General features: G+C 42.7%; 1 protein-coding gene across 4 annotated transcripts in view; it reads left to right on the top strand.

The window, feature by feature from the left end:
- ARAP2 (ArfGAP with RhoGAP domain, ankyrin repeat and PH domain 2) overlaps positions 1 to 17,811 on the top strand; it is a 129,182-nt gene that overhangs the window by 69,083 nt on the left and 42,288 nt on the right. For all 4 annotated transcript variants that reach the window (XM_083630049.1, XM_083630047.1, XM_083630048.1 and 1 more), the window contains 4 exons: positions 5,157 to 5,301; positions 6,893 to 6,995; positions 9,075 to 9,273; positions 11,333 to 11,396. In XM_083630049.1, coding sequence (XP_083486175.1) covers positions 5,157 to 5,301; positions 6,893 to 6,995; positions 9,075 to 9,273; positions 11,333 to 11,396 — 511 coding nt within the window. The remainder of the gene's footprint in view (positions 1 to 5,156; positions 5,302 to 6,892; positions 6,996 to 9,074; positions 9,274 to 11,332; positions 11,397 to 17,811) is intronic.

Here is a 17,811-nt window from a genome sequence, read left to right as displayed (position 1 = left end):
TTTCTACCATCACCTCTGCCAACGTAAAATAGATTGACTCTGTCTTGGCCTCTATTTCCAGTGTTCATGGAAAACAAGAGCACCACCTTTTAGCTATTGCATGCTATGATTCAACTGTTCATTTTGCAATCAGCTCCTGTCAGGCTACATGTTTTTTCCTGCAGCTTTCAATTCTTCTAAGTTCAGAGGTGTTTTTTTGCTTTGCCACTTAGGTTTTTCTTTCTTCTATCCGTGTCTGTATAGTTTCGGTAAACCTGAAATTGTCAAAATACGATATTCTGCTTTAAAAAGATCTTCTTATTTGGAAACCCAGCGAGGTTGTGGCAAGTGTTAAAAGGAGGCTGTTTCAGAAAACATTGGTGTCTGCTTTTGATCTATAAACAAGCTGTGTAAACCCATCGATTTATCGGAAGCCTTGGTCAAAATAACACCGATTGGACTTGAATATCCAGATGATCCGGGAGATGAGAGCAAGGCAATTTGTTGCAAATCTGTAGATCCCTGATGGGAGTGGAGGCTTGCATCTGTCTGTATTTGTAGACAAGGCACATATTTCTACATATTTCCACAGCTCTAGATGGGAACAAAAGCATTGCAGGAGCCTATGCCATTTTTACAAGATGCAACCTTGAATTTCCCATAAGGCATCTCCCTGCTTTGGAATGCCAGTACACCTGGGAATACCTGTGTTTCTTTAGTGCCTGCTATCCTGCAGCCACTATTTATAGAAGCAGATGGAGGCTGATGTCAGGCTGGTTCCACTTAGACGAACTTCAGAGCCATCTGTCCTTTCTATGATGGACTATTGAAATGCGCTCTACGTGGGGCTACCTTTGAAGGTGACCAGGAAACTACAATTGATCCAGAATGCAGCAGCTAGACTGATGACTGGGAGTGGCCGCTGAGACCACATAACACCGGTTCTGAAAGACCTACATTGGCTCCCAGTACGCTTCTGGGCACAATTCAAAGTGTTGGTGCTGACCTTTCAAGCCCTAAACGGCCTCGGCCTAGTATACCTGAAGGAGTGTCACCACCCCCATCGTTCAGCCCAGACACTGAGGTCCAGTGCTGAGAGCCTTCTGGTGGTTCCTCCCTGTGGGAAGTGAGGTTACAGGGAACAAGGCAGAGGGCCTTCTTGGTAGTGGTGCCCACCCTGTGGAATACTCTCCCATCAGATGTCAAACCGATAAGTTACTAAACTACCTTTGGATGACATCTGAAGGCAGCCCGGTACAAGGAACTTTTGAATGGTTGATGTTTTGTTGTGTTTTTAATATTCTGTTAGGAGCTGCCCAGAGTGTTTGGGGAAAGCCAGGCAGATGGGCGGATATAAGTAATAAATAAATAAATAAATAAAACTTTGTCTTTGCTGTGCCCTGATTTTCTATAGCTCTCACCGGGTCACTTTGCTCTTAGCTTCCCCCCAATCCTGTTACATAACTTTGACCTTTCCCAACACTGTGCATTTGTTGCCTACACTTTTGTTCAGGAGGGCAGCCTGTGTGCTAAATTCCTCAATTCGGAAAGGGTTAGCTCATGATTACTTGAATTCATCTTTTTGAATCCGCCACTGTTTTTATTGGAAAAAAGCAAGGTGTGGCCACAAGATCAGCTTGCCTTTCCCCCTCCTGTGGCCACAAAAGTTTAGGCTGTGTCCCTTCTTCAGTTGACATTCAGTTCCATAAAGTAGAATGGGGAATTGCATGGACACTGGGGGTGGAGTCAGCAGGGATGGTTGGATGTCATTCAATAATATCAGCTTACTTACTGGGTGCACTTCTCACATGGTGGGTGGGACTTCCTGTTCCTAGTTTCCCCTCTGCAGCCTCCCTTGCACCCCCAATACCTGTCCAGGGGTGCCATTTTTTGGAGTGTGTGCAGAGAGGGCTGGGGGGGGGGAAATGGAATTTCCATTGCTTATACATGTGTCAGGGGCTTATCCGAATAGCACTACTATAAAGACCATTAGCTTTTCAGCAAGCGAACCAGCACCTATGGGAAATTATTCATGGCTATTTGAGAAGCTACACACTTTTTAAATACAAGGTGCAGTTCAAACGAGTCCTTAAAAACCATAATGTTTTGTTACCTGGGTGATGGTTAAAGTAAGAAATGGTGCACTACATGTGGCGCAAACATAAATGAACGTTACTTTTATGTTCTCTTGAAGAATTGCGAGGGCAGTTTACTACTGTGTACAGCTACTTTGTCCTTTAAAGCTGTAATATTTATTTGCTAAAGGCCTAAATGTAACAGTCTACATAAGTCTGTTTGCCGATACATCCTTATTTAGTGGTAATGTGCACCGAGATTGTGGCAAGACCAGACTTTGAAGCTGTTTACTAAAAAAAAGGATGCATGTCTAGGAAGCTCAGTTGCATTTTGTTGACTTCTCTCTGTGTGTGCTTGTGCAAATGGGGACCGCATTAGTGTTTTATTTAATGCATTTTGTGGATTTTTGCTTTTGTTTCAAGCATTTGGTACTACTGAAGCCCTCATAATTTCCAATTTTTTTTTTAATCCCAAGTCTGAATCATACCCTTCTCAAAGACTGCAGAGTGCAGAAAATACAACTTCTTTTCCAAAGCTATCCACCTGTATTTTGCAAATTTATTTATTCTTTTATTTATTAAATTTCTATACCATCTTGCATCCGAAGAGCACAGGGCGGTTTACAATATAAAAACACAAAAATACATAACATAGTAACAAACCAAAACAATGAACCCCTTCACTAGCAAACACAACAAGCAATAAAACAAAGAGCTAGTTAAAAACATAAAGGTTAAAGAACAGCACAGTTCTGACTAAAACCCTATATAAAATGCTTGGGACTATACGTAGGGTTGCCATATTTTGAAGAGCTAAAAAGAGGACACATTTGCCTACTGCTACTTTTAGCTATGGATCACTATGATGAAAAAGAGGGCGTGTCCTGGAAAAAAGAGGACACATGGCAACCCTCCTGTATTAAATATAGGAAAGTCTTAATTGTAATGCTAGCACCAGGCATGTCTCCTTGGGAGGGCAATCCAAATGGGTGCCACCACAGAAAAGGCCCCCTCTTTTGTAGCAGCACAATGTCATTTTGTAGCAGCACAATGTCATTTTGTAGCAGCATAATGTCATTAGGGACGCGGGTGGCGCTGTGGGTTAAACCACAGAGCCTAGGACTTGCCGATCAGAAGGTCGGCGGTTCGAATCCCCGTGACAGGGTGAGCTCCCGTTGTTCAGTCCCTGCTCCTGCCAACCTAGCAGTTTGAAAGCATCTCAAAGTGCAAGTAGATAAATAGGTACCGCTCCGGCGGGAAGGTAAACGGCGTTTCCGTGTGCTGCTCTGGTTCGCCAGAAGCGGCTTAGTCATGCTGGCCACATGACCCGGAAGCTGTACGATGGCTCCCTCGGCCAATAAAACGAGATGAGCGCCACAATCCCAGAGTCGGTCATGACTGGACCTAATGGTCAGCGGTCCCTTTACATTTTAATGTCATTTTGGTAAGAGGAAAACAATTGAAGCCCTTTATAGTATATTGAAAGTTGACATGGACAGAATTTATCTGAGAGCTGATATGAATGATATCGGAGTGGAACTGAATACACACCCTGTCAGATGAGTGTATGCATTTTTCCTCTCCCTTTTGTGATCTGTAGGAGCGACAATGGGAGCTGGTTGAGACTCCACATAGAAATAAACTACATTTCAGATAATAACTACAAATACAGTAGAAATGTTCCAGCCTAGCCAGCCCCGTCTTGTACTAGTTTGTATTTGCAGACATCCTCTTATGACACAGAGCATTCAAAAATTCAGTCCTGTTCTGGCGTCTGAATTGGCCTGGTCAAATCTACCAGCTCATGACTCTGCCGCAGACTTCTTCAACCTGGGGCCTTCGAGAAGTCATTGGACTCCAATTCCCAGCATCCCTGACCATTAGCCATGCTGGCTGGGGCTGATGGGAGTTGTAGTCTGAAAAAAATCAGAAGGATACTAATCTAGGGGAGGTTGTTCTTCCACCTCATTCTCACATCATTCTGCTGCATATGTGGACTAGACCTGTGTGTGCATTGAACGATCTGCATGTATACCAGAGTGGAGATATGTTGAATAACATTTGAGTAGCTCTACATGGTACTTTTACCTGTTATTAAGAAGATAAAACCCTGTCAGCACATTTGCTGTTGCTTTATTTAATTCTACTTTGAGAGATACTCTCTGCAAAGAAAACCAAATTACGTTTCCCAAATTGTGTTTCTTAAAGTGCGTCTCCTCCCCCTTTGAAAACTACCTTTTATTGAATTAATATCACAGATATTAGTTGGCAAAAGAAAATGAAAGCCTTAAGTTTTGCAAGAGTCTTTTTTCAGTATTACCGTACTTTTCCGTCTATAAGACACCCCCATGTATAAGATGCCCCCTCCTTTTTGGGACTCAAAAGTGAGAAAATGGGGGGAGATTGCCAAGAGTTGTTGAGCTTTCTGGGGGGAAGATTGCCCACACTTGTGGAGCTTTATTTGGGGGGGGGGTGCCGAAAATCGCTCACCCGCAGAACCACAGAAGCCAATCACACGGAGGACAGCGAACAAACCGCCAATCATCTGCACGATCACAGAAAGCAAGCGCCAATCACCCACCCAATTGCCGCAGCAGCCAATAGCCACCGGACCTTGATGCATCCACTATTCACCCACAAAAACCAGTGTGTTGTAGTGGTTAAGAGCAATAGACTTGTAATCTGGGGAACCAAGTGCGCATCTCTGCTCCTCCACATGCAGCTGCTGGGTGACCTTGGGCCAGTCACACTTCTTGGAAGTCTCTCAGTCCCACTCACCTCACAGAGTGTTTGTTGTGAGGGAGGAAGGGAAAGGAGAATGTTAGCCGCTTTGAGACTCCTTCGGGTAGTGATAAAGCGGGATATCAAATCCAAACTCTTCTTCTTCTGCTGCTGCTGATAAACTCCTGCTCACAGCAGCTAACAATCACAATTCCCACCTCTCGACTACCCATGTATAAGACGAGCCCCAGTTTTTGGAATATTTTTTTATGACAATAACCTAGTGTTATACATGGAAAAATATGGAAACTTTGCTATGCACTATTTCCTTGATCTGTAGACTCATGCATCTCCCCTTTTCCCTTTTTAACATAAATGCAGACTGCAATAAGAGATGGTGCACTTTGGAAAGTCGCTATTTGAGCTACTATGAAAATGAGAAGACCGCCTCCCCCAATGGGATGATTGACCTTAATGAAGTCATCTGCCTGGTCATTCACAAAGCAAACTCCTTTTCACACATGGGGTAAGTTCTGGATCATCCCCAAAAACCCTCTTAAATAATCTTATTTGAAATATATCCTCCCCAAAGCATGGTCGGTTTGGGGACTTGGAAAACAAATATTTATCCCCTGCTCTTGTTTCATGTGCTGCTTCCCTCCCATCAATTGCTGCTGGCTTCAAGAGCTGCTGTGACTACATTCTCTTTTGCTTTTCCCGAGATCCCTCCAGGCCTTTTAAAACCAGAACTGGCAGCTGAGATAGCCTAACACTGCTCTCTCCAGATGGGGAAGCAGAACGCAGAGCTATGATGCAGACACCTATTCCAAAACATAGAAGATAATGTGTTTGTAGGGGCGGCATGGAGGGACAGTTACAGAGAAGAATTGGCAAGAGTTATTTAACTCTTCCTGCACTGACCGATTTGCCACCTGCAAAATGACCCTCCCCTCCAATGTAAGAAACACCCTTTCTCGCTTAATTCAGCTTCTGGAACCTAGCTGGAGAAATAAAGCGGTCTGGGGAATGTTTATGGAAGAGAATGGGCAAGCGGAATAATACTCAGAATAATGCTGCAGGAGAAGAGGAATGCAGATTTGATTTATAGCAGGAGTTTAAAGAACCTGAGGGAAGTCCCAGCTCAGAGATAGGTGAACAAAGGAGTTGAGCAGTGTTACAAGAAGGGGGAAGGGAACTGTGGTAGGGCAGCCAGCTGACACATTGTCACTGGAAAGTATTTCTGATCCCCCTTCTCCCAGAACGCGACGTTTGTTTAAAAGTACAGGAACAAAGGAATTGGGCAGTGTTAGAAGAAGGGGGAAGGGAACTGCGGTACAAAGGCATTTGACCATGAGGAGCCACCATCAGAGAAGGTACTGTTGCTAGGAAAGAGGGAGGAGGAGGCCAGTTTGGGCAATGCCATGTTAAGGCTGGTTGCGTTCTTTTGTCTCTCGCTATTAGGAGTGAATAAAACTCATTAAAAAAGGCCCCTCCTTGTTTTCTCTGCTCTTGCTGCAACCGGGGGAGGAATAGCTTCCCGAAGCCTTGGCAGTGCCTTAACATCCCCTTTACGATTCAGAATCAGAATTGTAGAGTTGGAAAGGTCATCCAGTCCAACCCCCTGCAATGCAGAAATATTTTTGCCCAACATGGGGCCTGATCCTGCAACCCTGAGAGTTTCATGCTCTACCAGCTGTCTCATGCTCTATCAACTGAGCTACCCCAGGGGATTCAAGAAATTTTGATCTACCTTCAACTTGAAATAACCTGAGTGGCAGTTAAATTAACAAATATACTGAATACTCAACTTCACCCACCCACAACCCATTAGTCCCATATTTTTCTCTTTTAAACTTGCATATCCTCCTACCACTTACCTGTCATCCATTCCTTCTTCGTTAAACAGTCAGATGAGCGATTAATTTTATATTGTTTAAAAACACATAAACCATAAATAAAACCTTTTAGTTGGTGTCACTCTTACAACCTGCTTTCCCCTTTTTCAATTATGAGTATAATGCAGGGAAATCTGGGGGAATAATTGAAACGTTTGTTACTTCGCTTTTATGAGGATTATACTAAATAGAATTGACTCTCCTTGTCCTTTGTGGTTTTAGAGCTATATTTGCCTTTGAAATCTACTTACTGTCAGAACGTGTGTTTCTCTTCTGTGCTGAAGCGGCACATACTCAGAGAAAATGGACTCGGGCAATTGCTAAGGTAATTATCTATTCCAGATAAGTCAAGAGCGTTTGCACTGCGTGTGAAGTTGGCACTATTAGCTTAGAATCTTGGGAGAAACCAGGTCTTGAGAATGTGGAAATGTGTTTCCGCCCACAGCTTCTTAATGGAAAATATCTGTTGTTACAATTGCTTCTGAAGCAGGCGTAAAACATACATCAGAATTCAAGCTTTTTTAAAAAAAATAATAACTTTGAATTTTAAGGTAATAACTGTACTGTGGTACCTCGGGTTAAGTACTTAATTCGTTCTGGAGGTCCGTACTTAACCTGAAACTGTTCTTAACCTGAAGCACCGCTTTAGCTAATGGGGCCTCCTGCTGCTGCCGCGCCACCGGAGCACAATTTCTGTTCTCATCCTGAAGCAAAGTTCTTAACCTGAAGCACTATTTCTGGGTTAGCGGAGTGTGTAACCTGAAGCGTATGTAACCTGAAGCGTATGTAACCCGAGGTACCACTGTATTCAAAAGCACTGGTTGAGCACATTAAGGGGAATCAGGATGAGGAGGCACTGATTTCTGATGTCTCAAAATATTGATTTCCTCCAGCCCTCATTGCTTAAAAACAAACCAACCCTGCTATTTAACAAATGCCCAAGTCCTCTGGTCAAGGTCATCTAAAGATTGAGTTGCAGTATCATCAGTATAGTTCTGCTAATTGTTTTTCTATGCTGGTTTTTACTGTGCTTTAAAAAATTCTGTTGGGTGTCATTTTTATTTTTAAGCAACCTTGAGCCTCTGATATATGTGATGTAAAGTCAAGCTTTAATTATTTTAAAGTTAAGAAATAGGCTACAGACCATTTCAATATTTGGGAAGTAAAGTCAATCTGAACTTTACTTAAAACTCAACAGGTCATATGGCATTTAGTGCAGGGCCAGATTTAGGTTTGATGAGGCCCTAAGCTACTGAAGGTAATGGGGCCCTTTATATGTCCAGCTGTCCTTTGTCAACAATAAATTGCCGCTGTTTTTTGTGTTGAATATATGCTATACGGTAATTTATGGACCTAATAGGTATCTAAAGCCATTTGCACATAACAAAATATGTATTTTATCAAAGTAATTTTTGAACTGAAATACAATTAAGAAGTACCGTATTTTTCGCTCTATAGGACACACTTTTTCCCCTCCAAAAATTAAGGGGAAATGTGTGTGCATCCTATGGAGTGAATGCAGGCTCCTTGGCTTCAGCGATAGCAACACGAAGCCTCTGAAGTGCAGAGGGAGCGCTCCCTCCACGCTCCAGAGGCTTTGTGTTGCTTTTGCTGAAGCCTGGAGAGCGAGAGGCGTCGGTACGCACCGACCCCTCTCGTTCTCCAGGCTTCAGGGATAGCCGCCTGAAGCCTTTGGAGCGCAGCGCGAGTCCCCGCTGCGTTCTGGAGGCTTCAGGTTCCTTTCGCTGAAGCCAGGAGAGTCTTGCTCTCCCGGCTTCAGCAAAAGGAACCCGAAGCCTGAGGAGCACAGCGGGAACTTGCGCTGCGGTCGGAAGGCTTCAGGGATAGCTGCGTGCAGCCCCTCCAGCAGGGAGCGGCTGCACGTGGTTATGGCTTCTTTAGCTCTGCGCAGCCTCTCTCTGCTGGAGGGGTTGCGTGCAGCTATGGCACAAGCCAAGACAGCGAGCGGGATCCATCCCGCTCGCTGTCTTGACTTGTGCCATGGCCGCGCGCAACCCTTCTGGCAGGGAGAGGTTGCACGCGGCTAAAGAGAAAGCCAAAACAGCAAGGGGGATTCATCCCACTCACTGTCTTGGCTTGTGCCATAGCCGCGCGGAACCCCTCTGACAGGTAGAGGTTGTGCACAGCCTGTACGTTGCTCTGTGGGGCTGGGGGGGGGAAATAATAAAATTTTTTTCTTGATTTCCCCCTCTAAAAACTAGGTGCGCCCTATGGTCCGGTGCGCCTTATGAAGCGAAAAATCTGGTATATTTTTTTTGGGGGGGGGTAAGAGAGTGGGGCCCTAAGCTATAGCTTGTTTAGCTTATACGTAAATCCGGCACTGATTTAGTTTCTAGTATTGATTTTTATGCTCACTTATTTTCTTTATTTTCATGTGGAATAGCACTTTGTACCCATCGCTGGCAAATATCTTTTGGAGAGGGACTACGATCTGATTGGCCAGCTGTACTACAAAGACTGCCAGAACCTTGATAACTGGAAGAAAGGCTGGTTTGTGGTAGAGAAGTCAAGCCTGTATTTTTGCCTGGAACCGGAAAACTCTCAGGAGGATTCCATGTATCTACGGAGGCTCCAGGAGTTAAGTAAGACTTTGCAAACATCATGGGTTAAGAGCTAGTTCATAGAACTTTACTTGCTTGAAGGGCAAGACACACAGAGATGCTGTGTGTGTCTCTGTGTGAGTTGGCATAATAAACTTCCATAACTGGGTATCCAGTGGTATGGGAGTCACTTCTCTGTAACTTCTTCCCACTCTTCTTGAGCAATGCATGGATAAAGGAAATGCGGGCAAGGCCAATGACATAGCTTCTTCCTGCACGATGTCATTCTCAGAGTATTGAGCAACATTCACATGAGAAGAAACCAATTACAATAATACCAAAATTTCCAAACTATGACAAAGTGACTCCCACACTGATATGGTAATGGGTGAACTGTGTGAGATGATAGATAGATAGATATAAAGGTAAAGGTAAAGGGACCCCTGACCATTTCGCGTTATTGGCCGAGGGAGCCGGCATACAGCTTCCGGGTCATGTGGCCAGCATGACTAACCAGAGCAGCGCACGGAAATGCCGTTTTCCTTCCCGATGGAGCGGTACCTATTTATCTACTTGCACTTTGACGTGCTTTTGAACTGCTAGGTTGGCAGGAGCAGGGACTAAGCAATGGGAGCTCACCCCGTCGCAGGGATTCGAACTGCCGACCTTCTGATCGGCAAGTCCTAGGCTCTGTGGTTTGACCCACAGCGCCACCCACATCCCTATAGATAGATGTAGTAGATATATAAATAGATAGCTGTACATCCACACACACGCACACATTTTGGTATCATGAATGAAGAGACATTATTTCATCTAGTCCAACTCCCAGCACTGCACGAATCTCAACTAAAGCACCCATGACAGATAGCCATCCATGTGATGTGATTTAATTTGATGTGATTGGCCAGTTAATAAAAATTATTTAAAAAAAAAAAAGATAGCCATCCAACCTCTGCTTAAAAACCTCCAATGAAGGAGAGTTCACCAAATTCCAAGGGACTTAACAGTTTCTTGTCCCACTATAGAAATGTTAATTTACTCAGCTGGTCTAAATAATTGCATTATCACCAATTGTTCCTGCCAGGAAGGGGAAGTTTGCATACATTTGGGCTCCAACTAAATTGCCACAGGGTGTACTTTTTGAATTCCACTGCCATAGAACCCCAACCTTTATGTACCCCTCTCTCCTTTTACACCCTTGTATATACCGTATTTTTCGCTCCATAGGGCGCACCTAGTTTTGGGAGGAGGAAAACAAGAAAAAAATATTCTGAATCCCAGAAGCCAGAACAGCAAGAGGGATCTGGCTTCTGGGATACCTTGTGGCTGTTCTGGCTTCTGGGATAACCACACCAAGCCTCTTCAGGGCAGCGGGATGAAGGCTCCCCTTGCCCGAAGAAGCTGTGCAGGGCTAAGGCAGAAGCCAGGACAGGCGCACCGCTGAAGGGAGTCCCTTCTGTTCCTCCTCCGGCTTCGCTGGACAGGCAAATCGCTGCGAAGCGGGAGGAGGAACAGAAGGAGTCCCTTCTGTTCCTCCTCCGGCTTCCAGGACAGGCGCGTCACTCAAGGGGCGCTGCGCAGTTCTCTCTCTCTGCGCAGCGCCCCTTCAGCGAAGCTGGAGAAGGAACAGAAGAAGACCCTTCTGTTCCTCCTCCAGCTTCCAGGTCAGGCGCGTCGCCATGAAGCCAAGGAGCCTGCATTCGCTCCATAGGACACACACACATTTCCCCTTCATTTTTGGAGGTGGAAAAGTGTGTCCTATAGAGCGAAAAATACGGTAGTTCCCAACCTAAGAGCTGAAATATTTCTGTTGACTTCACTTGACTGTCCTTAATAGGAAACATATTCATTGCTTTACTTGTCTTCATTATTACTCACAGAGAGGGCTGCCTGTTTCACCTTTACTAGATGCCGGCTTCCATTTAATGCTTACCCAGAGACTAATGATTATTAAAGCAGATTTCCAGGCTCAGCTGCTGTTGCTGTTTTGCAGTATAACTTCCAAAAGATTGATTCTGCTTTTTTTAAATGCTGTGTGTCTGTTTTAAACTTCCATTAGGCAATTGTAAATGGTTTGGTTTCTTTGTCCATTTTTCAGCAATCAGCAGCATAATCCAAAACGGAGAAAAAATAGATGTCCTGCTTTTGGTTGAGAAAGGAAGGTAAGGGATGGTTAGGCAAAAATGCGTATCTCCTATATCCAAAATCTTATTCCAGATTCATAATTGCTTTTCTATCATATCTATCTATCATCTATCCTCTATCATCTATCTATCATCTATCTATCTATCTATCTATCTATCTATCTATCTATCTATCTATCTCTATCATCTATCTATCATCTATCTATCATCTATCTATCTATCTATCTATCATCTATCTATCATCTATCTATCATCTATCTATCTATATCTATCTATCTATCTATCATATCTATCTATCTATCATCTATCTATCTATCTATATCTATCATCTATCTATCTATCATCTATCTATCTATCTATCTATCATCTCCCAACATACACACACACACACACACACACACACACACACACACACACACACACTATTCTAAAATTTATTGGGGCAGACATATTATCTTCCATGCATGTCTGGAAGAAAAAAATTGGGTATGTCGTATTTTCATATGTGAAAATGATGCTCTCAGCCTTCACCTCTGTTTTCACATGCATCACATAATTAATGTTAATGATGAGGTGATGGGTCTAGACCCCACCCCCAGCCATCGTTTTGCTATAACATCCAACACCCACCCATACATTGTTGTAAGATTTGTGAACAGAAGCAGAAATACACATCTCATGAACTGTTTATGGGTTCACCAGTGTTCATGTAAGTTTCTCCTTTTCACCTTTCCTGCACAATGTCCAGATGTTGGGAGGGGAGGGTTCATGCAGCAGGGTTCACATAATGTCCTGCATGCATGAATAGGACTATAAAGCAATTCTTGCATCATCAATAATTATTGTAGCAGTTAGCCCCAAACTATTAATCCCTTTTGTTTTAAAGATGTCAATGAACATGGGGATATGCAGCTTGTCTACCCCACATATGCATTTTGAAGTGAGACCTTTGCATCAGGATAATTGACATAATGAAACTAGCTTTCTTTACCTTCTACTTATTATTAAAATGGTATTATGAGCATGTATGAAAGTTTGAAGAATAATGTGATAAAAAAGGCTGGTTCTGGACTTTGCAAGCTGAAGTTTAAGGATGAAGGAAGTTTTTGCCTGACTCTAAGGGGTTAATTAGTTCATCAATGCTAGGATGTCTGTGTTATCATCTAATGTGGTTTTTGTGCTTTGCCTGGTACCGTAATTATCACTCTGCATTTCTGCATTTTTTGCATTTCCTTTCCTTCTGACCTCCCTGTTAACTGTTCACCATGGCCCCAACTCTCTCTCTCTCTCTCTCTCTCTCTCTCTGATACCGATGTGTCTGTCTATCTATCGATCATCTATCTATCTATCATCTATCATCTATCCTTCCTCTCTCTTTCTGATACCAATGTCTGTCTGTCATCTATCTATCTATCATCTATCTATCTATCATCTATCTATCTATCTATCATCTATGTATCAACTATGTATCATCTATCTACCATCTATCTATCTATATCTATCATCATCTATCATCTATCTATCACCTCCCTCCCTCTCTCTCTCTCTCTCCCCCCCCCTCTCTCTCACACACAGGGACAACCCTGCAACTCACAATAATACTTCCTTCTTCTGATGAAGTGTACGATAGTCTACAAAAGCTTATCTCATTATAATTTTGTTAGTCTTTGAGGTGCAACTAGTTTCTTAGATTTGCCTTGGTTGTTGGCCAGGCAGTTCTGAAGTAATCAACTATGTAAATGTGTTGGGAACACAAAGAAAGATAATGCTTATCCACACTATGTAAATCCTGCTTTAAAATGCAGCTTAACGAAATAAATATTCTGGATTGCAAGTTTCTAGAGTCTTTTTTTTTTAAAAAAAGAAAGAAATAATCAAGCGCAGTCAGGCCCTTGATCTAGCCAGCATGGTCTGCTCCAACTGTGTGATAGCAATTCTCCAAGGTCTCAGCCTTGCTCCTCAAGCTTCATTGAACCGGAAATGGCAGAGATTGAAGTCTGGACCTTTTGCATGCCAACTTAGGTGCTCTCCTTCTGGGTTTTCAGCCTCTAAAGTAGGAATGGGAACCTGAGACCATCCAGAAATGGTTGGACTTCAACTCCCACCAGGCCCACCCAGCCTCACCAATAGTGAGAGATGATGAGAGCTGGAGTCCAACAATGTTGAAGGAGGCAGGGGTAGAGGTTCTCCATCCCTCTTTTGAAGATATCCTGTGCAGCCCTTTCATGTGAACATATGTAGCTACTTTACAGGTATCCTGGTATTTTCTGCTCAAGGACAGAGCATGGTAAACCTACACCAGGAGCATGCCTGATGTTAATGAGTCCCATTGGGGCAGGCGACAGAGAAGTTCTAAAATGTTGCCCTGAGGTAGACATTGCTGAGATTTGTCTTGTGTTCAGCTGCACTTTTTTGCTATGCAAATTGTAATGTCTGTTTCTGTGAGCCTAGCAAAATGAAAACCACCTTTTTACTGCTGGAGCCAGTCTAATTATTAGGAGGTGTGTTTGTTTGTGTGTGTGTGTCTGTGTGTGTGTGTGTGTGTGTGTGGAGGCTTTATAGCTTCTTGTTTTGGAACTATGAAGGTGTTGCTGGAATGGGTATTAAACTCAGTGGGTATAATGCATGGAACGTGTATTGGCTGAGGTGTATATTTTGGATGTTGTTGTTGTTGTTTAGTCGTGTCCGACTCTTCGTGACCCCAAGGACCAGAGAACGCCAGTCACTCCTGTCTTCCACTGCTTTCCGCAGTTTGGTCAAACTCATGCTGGTAGCTTCGAGAACACTATCCAACCATCTCGTCCTCTGTCGTCCCCTTCTCCTTGTGCCCTCAATCCTTCTCAACATCAGGGTCTTTTCCAGGGAGTCTTCTCTTCTCATGAGGTGGCCAAAGTATTAGAGCCTCAGCTTCAGGATCTGGCTTCCAGTGAGCACTCAGGGCTGATTTCCTTAAGAATGGATCGGTTTGATCTTCTTGCAGTCCATGGGACTCTCAAGAGTCTCCTCCAGCACCACAATTCAAAAGCTTTCGCTTTTGAATTATATTTTGGATAACTCGGAATAAAAGGCGGACCAAATTGCTTTATTGCTACAAAATGGCTTCTTGAGAGCTGTTGTTGTTGTGTAGCTAAAATGTCTGGTAGAGAAACTGGTTCAAATCTCCAAGTATCCATGAAGTTCACTAGCTGACATCTCTCAATCTAACACAAGGTTGCTGTGAGAATATCTGTCATGTGTGTGTGTGTGGTGGGGAGACAAATATATGCCATCTTTGAGTTCCTTGAAGGAAAGGTGGGATATAAATATTACATTAATATAATCCTTTCTTCGGCACTTTAAATCCTTCCCACACCTAAAAGGTTGCATGCACATCGTACATTTAAAGCACATCTTCCCGTCCTGGGAACTGAAGCGTATCCCTGACAGAGCTACAATTCCCAGTAACCTAGCAAAGCTCATCTCCTAGGATTTGTTGGGTGCATATGTGATATAAATGGACATTATGTATGCAGCCTAAATCTCTCCCTGCAAAAAGTGAACTTCCATTGTTCTCTTCATATACATGGCAGTTTTCTGGTCAGAAAGTGAAATTCTTCTGACCTTCCATTTCCTGTGAATGTTGGACATCTGAAAAGTGTAATTTGAGGTTTCTGTTCAGTTCTTTCTTAACCCATAAGATAAATCCTCCTGTTTTTCTGCATTTTTTCTCTTCACACTGCATACACTTGGCTTTGAAAGAGAGGAACAGCGCATTATGTTGGAAATTCAGAGAGAAGCTCCTCTAACACTTCAGTAACCTTCTGAAACCCTTTGCAAGGAAAGCCTTGCAAAGAAATCAGTGTTAACTGACTTCAGCGGCTGCCTTGGGAGTCTAACTGTATTCCCCCCCCCCCCACCGAAAAGCTTTCCCTCTCCCTACGTCCACTGTGTGACCAGCCAGCCTAACAGTTTCTCATACAGTTCAAGAGTGCTATTCACTGAGCTAGTGTGGTGTAGTGTGGTGTAGTGGTTAAGAGCGATAGACTTGTAATCTGGGGAACCGGGTTCGCGTCTCCGCTCCTCCACATGCAGCTGCTGGGTGACCTTGGGCTAGTCACACTTCTCTGAAGTCTCTCAGCCCCACTCAGCTCACAGAGTGTTTGTTGTGGGGGAGGAAGGGAAAGGAAAATGTTAGCCACTTTGAGACTCCTTCGGGTAGTGATAAAGCGGGATATCAAATCCAAACTCTTCTTCTTCTTCTATATAGTCAAACCTCAGTTGTCGAACATAATCCGGTCCGGAAGACCATTCAACTTCCGAAACGTTCAGCAACCGAGGCACAGCTTCCGATTGGTTGCAAGAGCTTATTGCACTCAAGCGGAAGCCTTGTCAGACATTCGAGTTCTGAGGAATGTTTGAAAACCAGAGCATTTTGCTTACGGGTTTTCGGCATTCAGGAACTGAAAAGTTCAAAAACGGAGCCGTTCGAGAACTGAGGTTTGACTGTAGAAGCTGTTTGACTACAACACATGGGTGCTTTGGAAAGAGTCACATTGGAGTTTATGTGGTAGCTTGGTCAGGTTTTCTGTACCCTTTCCAGATTGATGTGCATGTAGAGAAAAGGACTAACATATCTAGAACCGAGCACATCTCTTGGCTGGTTGTATTGAGAAATACTTTTTCACTGAACCAGTTTGACTGGGGTGGAGAATCTGAGGGGAGACTTCACAGAGGGGATTGGAGTTATAGCAGATAGAGGATCTCCAGAGGTTATACTGTTTCTGACACCTGACACTTCTTATCAGAATTCAAAGCAGCTTGAGGCATTGTTCAGTTGAAGAGAGTTATACCGGTTGCTGGAATCACATTGTGAGTAAGTTGGATATAAGAGCTTTATAAATAACCACATACATCTTGAATAACTCCCTCTCTCTTACACATCCACCTACTCTCTCACAGGACTAAATCCATTGTTGATTCTATTTCCCGACCCTAAGTGGTGAATTTCCTCAGAAAACACATTGGCAGAGTAAAAAGAAAAAGAAAATAAAGTTTCATGTGTTCACTTCCTCAGTTGTTTGATGGATATTTATTATACTTTACTTTTGCTCATGATCTCACTTAGTTATTCCTGAGTGTATCTATTCTGCACAATGTCATACTATCTTATGGGATCTAGCATCTTAAATCTTATCAACCATTGATTCATTTTTGTGCCTCTGTAGATATTGAGAAATTCAGCAAGATTACAAGGGGTACTATGATTCAAAAGGCTGAAAATAGCGCCCAAATGCAGATGATGTGGAAATAATACATTTTTAATGAAGGGCAATAAAAGCTTATATATCCAAGAGGAGTATTGAGTAAATTTATCAAAAGCATGAATTTTTAGAGCTTTTGTTGTCTAAACTGCATTTTGACATTCATGCAAATTTCCATGTCAATAGGGATGGAGGGAAAAATCAAAATTATTTTGCCTTTTCATGGGAGACTACCTTTTCCTTTTCCTTTTCTTTTATTGATACTCAAGAAAGGAAAAAACAAGACAAGAATACAAACAAAACAGTGATAAAGACAATATTAATTACAAATCAATAAAGCAAAAAAGTGGTCCTTGGACTATGGACCCGACCTCCCGTCCATTCCTTGTTTCAATTATCTATTATTTGTTGCCAGAACACATTTTTGTCTTAAATTAACTAATCACTGATTTATCTTAAATTTCACATCTTTCTTAAATCTACTACTAAAGTTATTCAAATGCTGCGACCAAGTTTAAACTACTGTAGTTGTTTTTCAAGTAAACTTTGAAGACTTAGCATTTTGAAATAAATTCCTGTTTTGGTTTGTTCTTTATTTTTTTCTGATAAACTATCTAGCTCTGCATAATCTGTTAACTTTTAGATCCATTCATGGGTAGAGGGGATTTCATCACTCTTCCACTTTGTAGCGATAAGAACTCTTGCTGCCACTGTGGCGTATAAAAATATACTCTTCATTTTTTTTGCGGGATATCCGAATCTGTGATCCCCAGGAGATAAGCTTCTGGTTTTCTCTTAAAGGAAGTCTTTATTTTTTTGTATTTCTAAGTGGATACACTCCCAAAATGCCTGGATTTCTTTTACATAGCCACCACATGTGCCTGATTTATCTCCACACCTCCAGCAATTACTTGGGACACTTTGGAGACTACCTTTTTCACAATCCTCAAACCGAAATGTGAACCAAACTATTAACCTTTAAAATCCAAACAGTATGTACACAATGCACATATTAGAGGAAAATATCCATAAAAATGCATACGTTTGTGAAAACAACCTTCCAAAATGCATTACAATAGGGGGAACTGCTTGCAGCAATATGCTTATTAATCAGCACTGCTTATGTGTTTATTGGGAGAAATTTGCACAAAGAAGCTGACAAATTTTGAAGAGGATCAAACTATATGTGATTT

Source organism: Podarcis filfolensis (assembly GCF_964270895.1).
Source record: "Podarcis filfolensis genome assembly, chromosome: 9".
NCBI classification, from domain to species: Eukaryota; Metazoa; Chordata; class Lepidosauria; order Squamata; family Lacertidae; genus Podarcis; species Podarcis filfolensis.
Note: the sequence above shows the minus strand (reverse complement) of the source record. Positions and strands in the feature narration are given on the sequence as shown.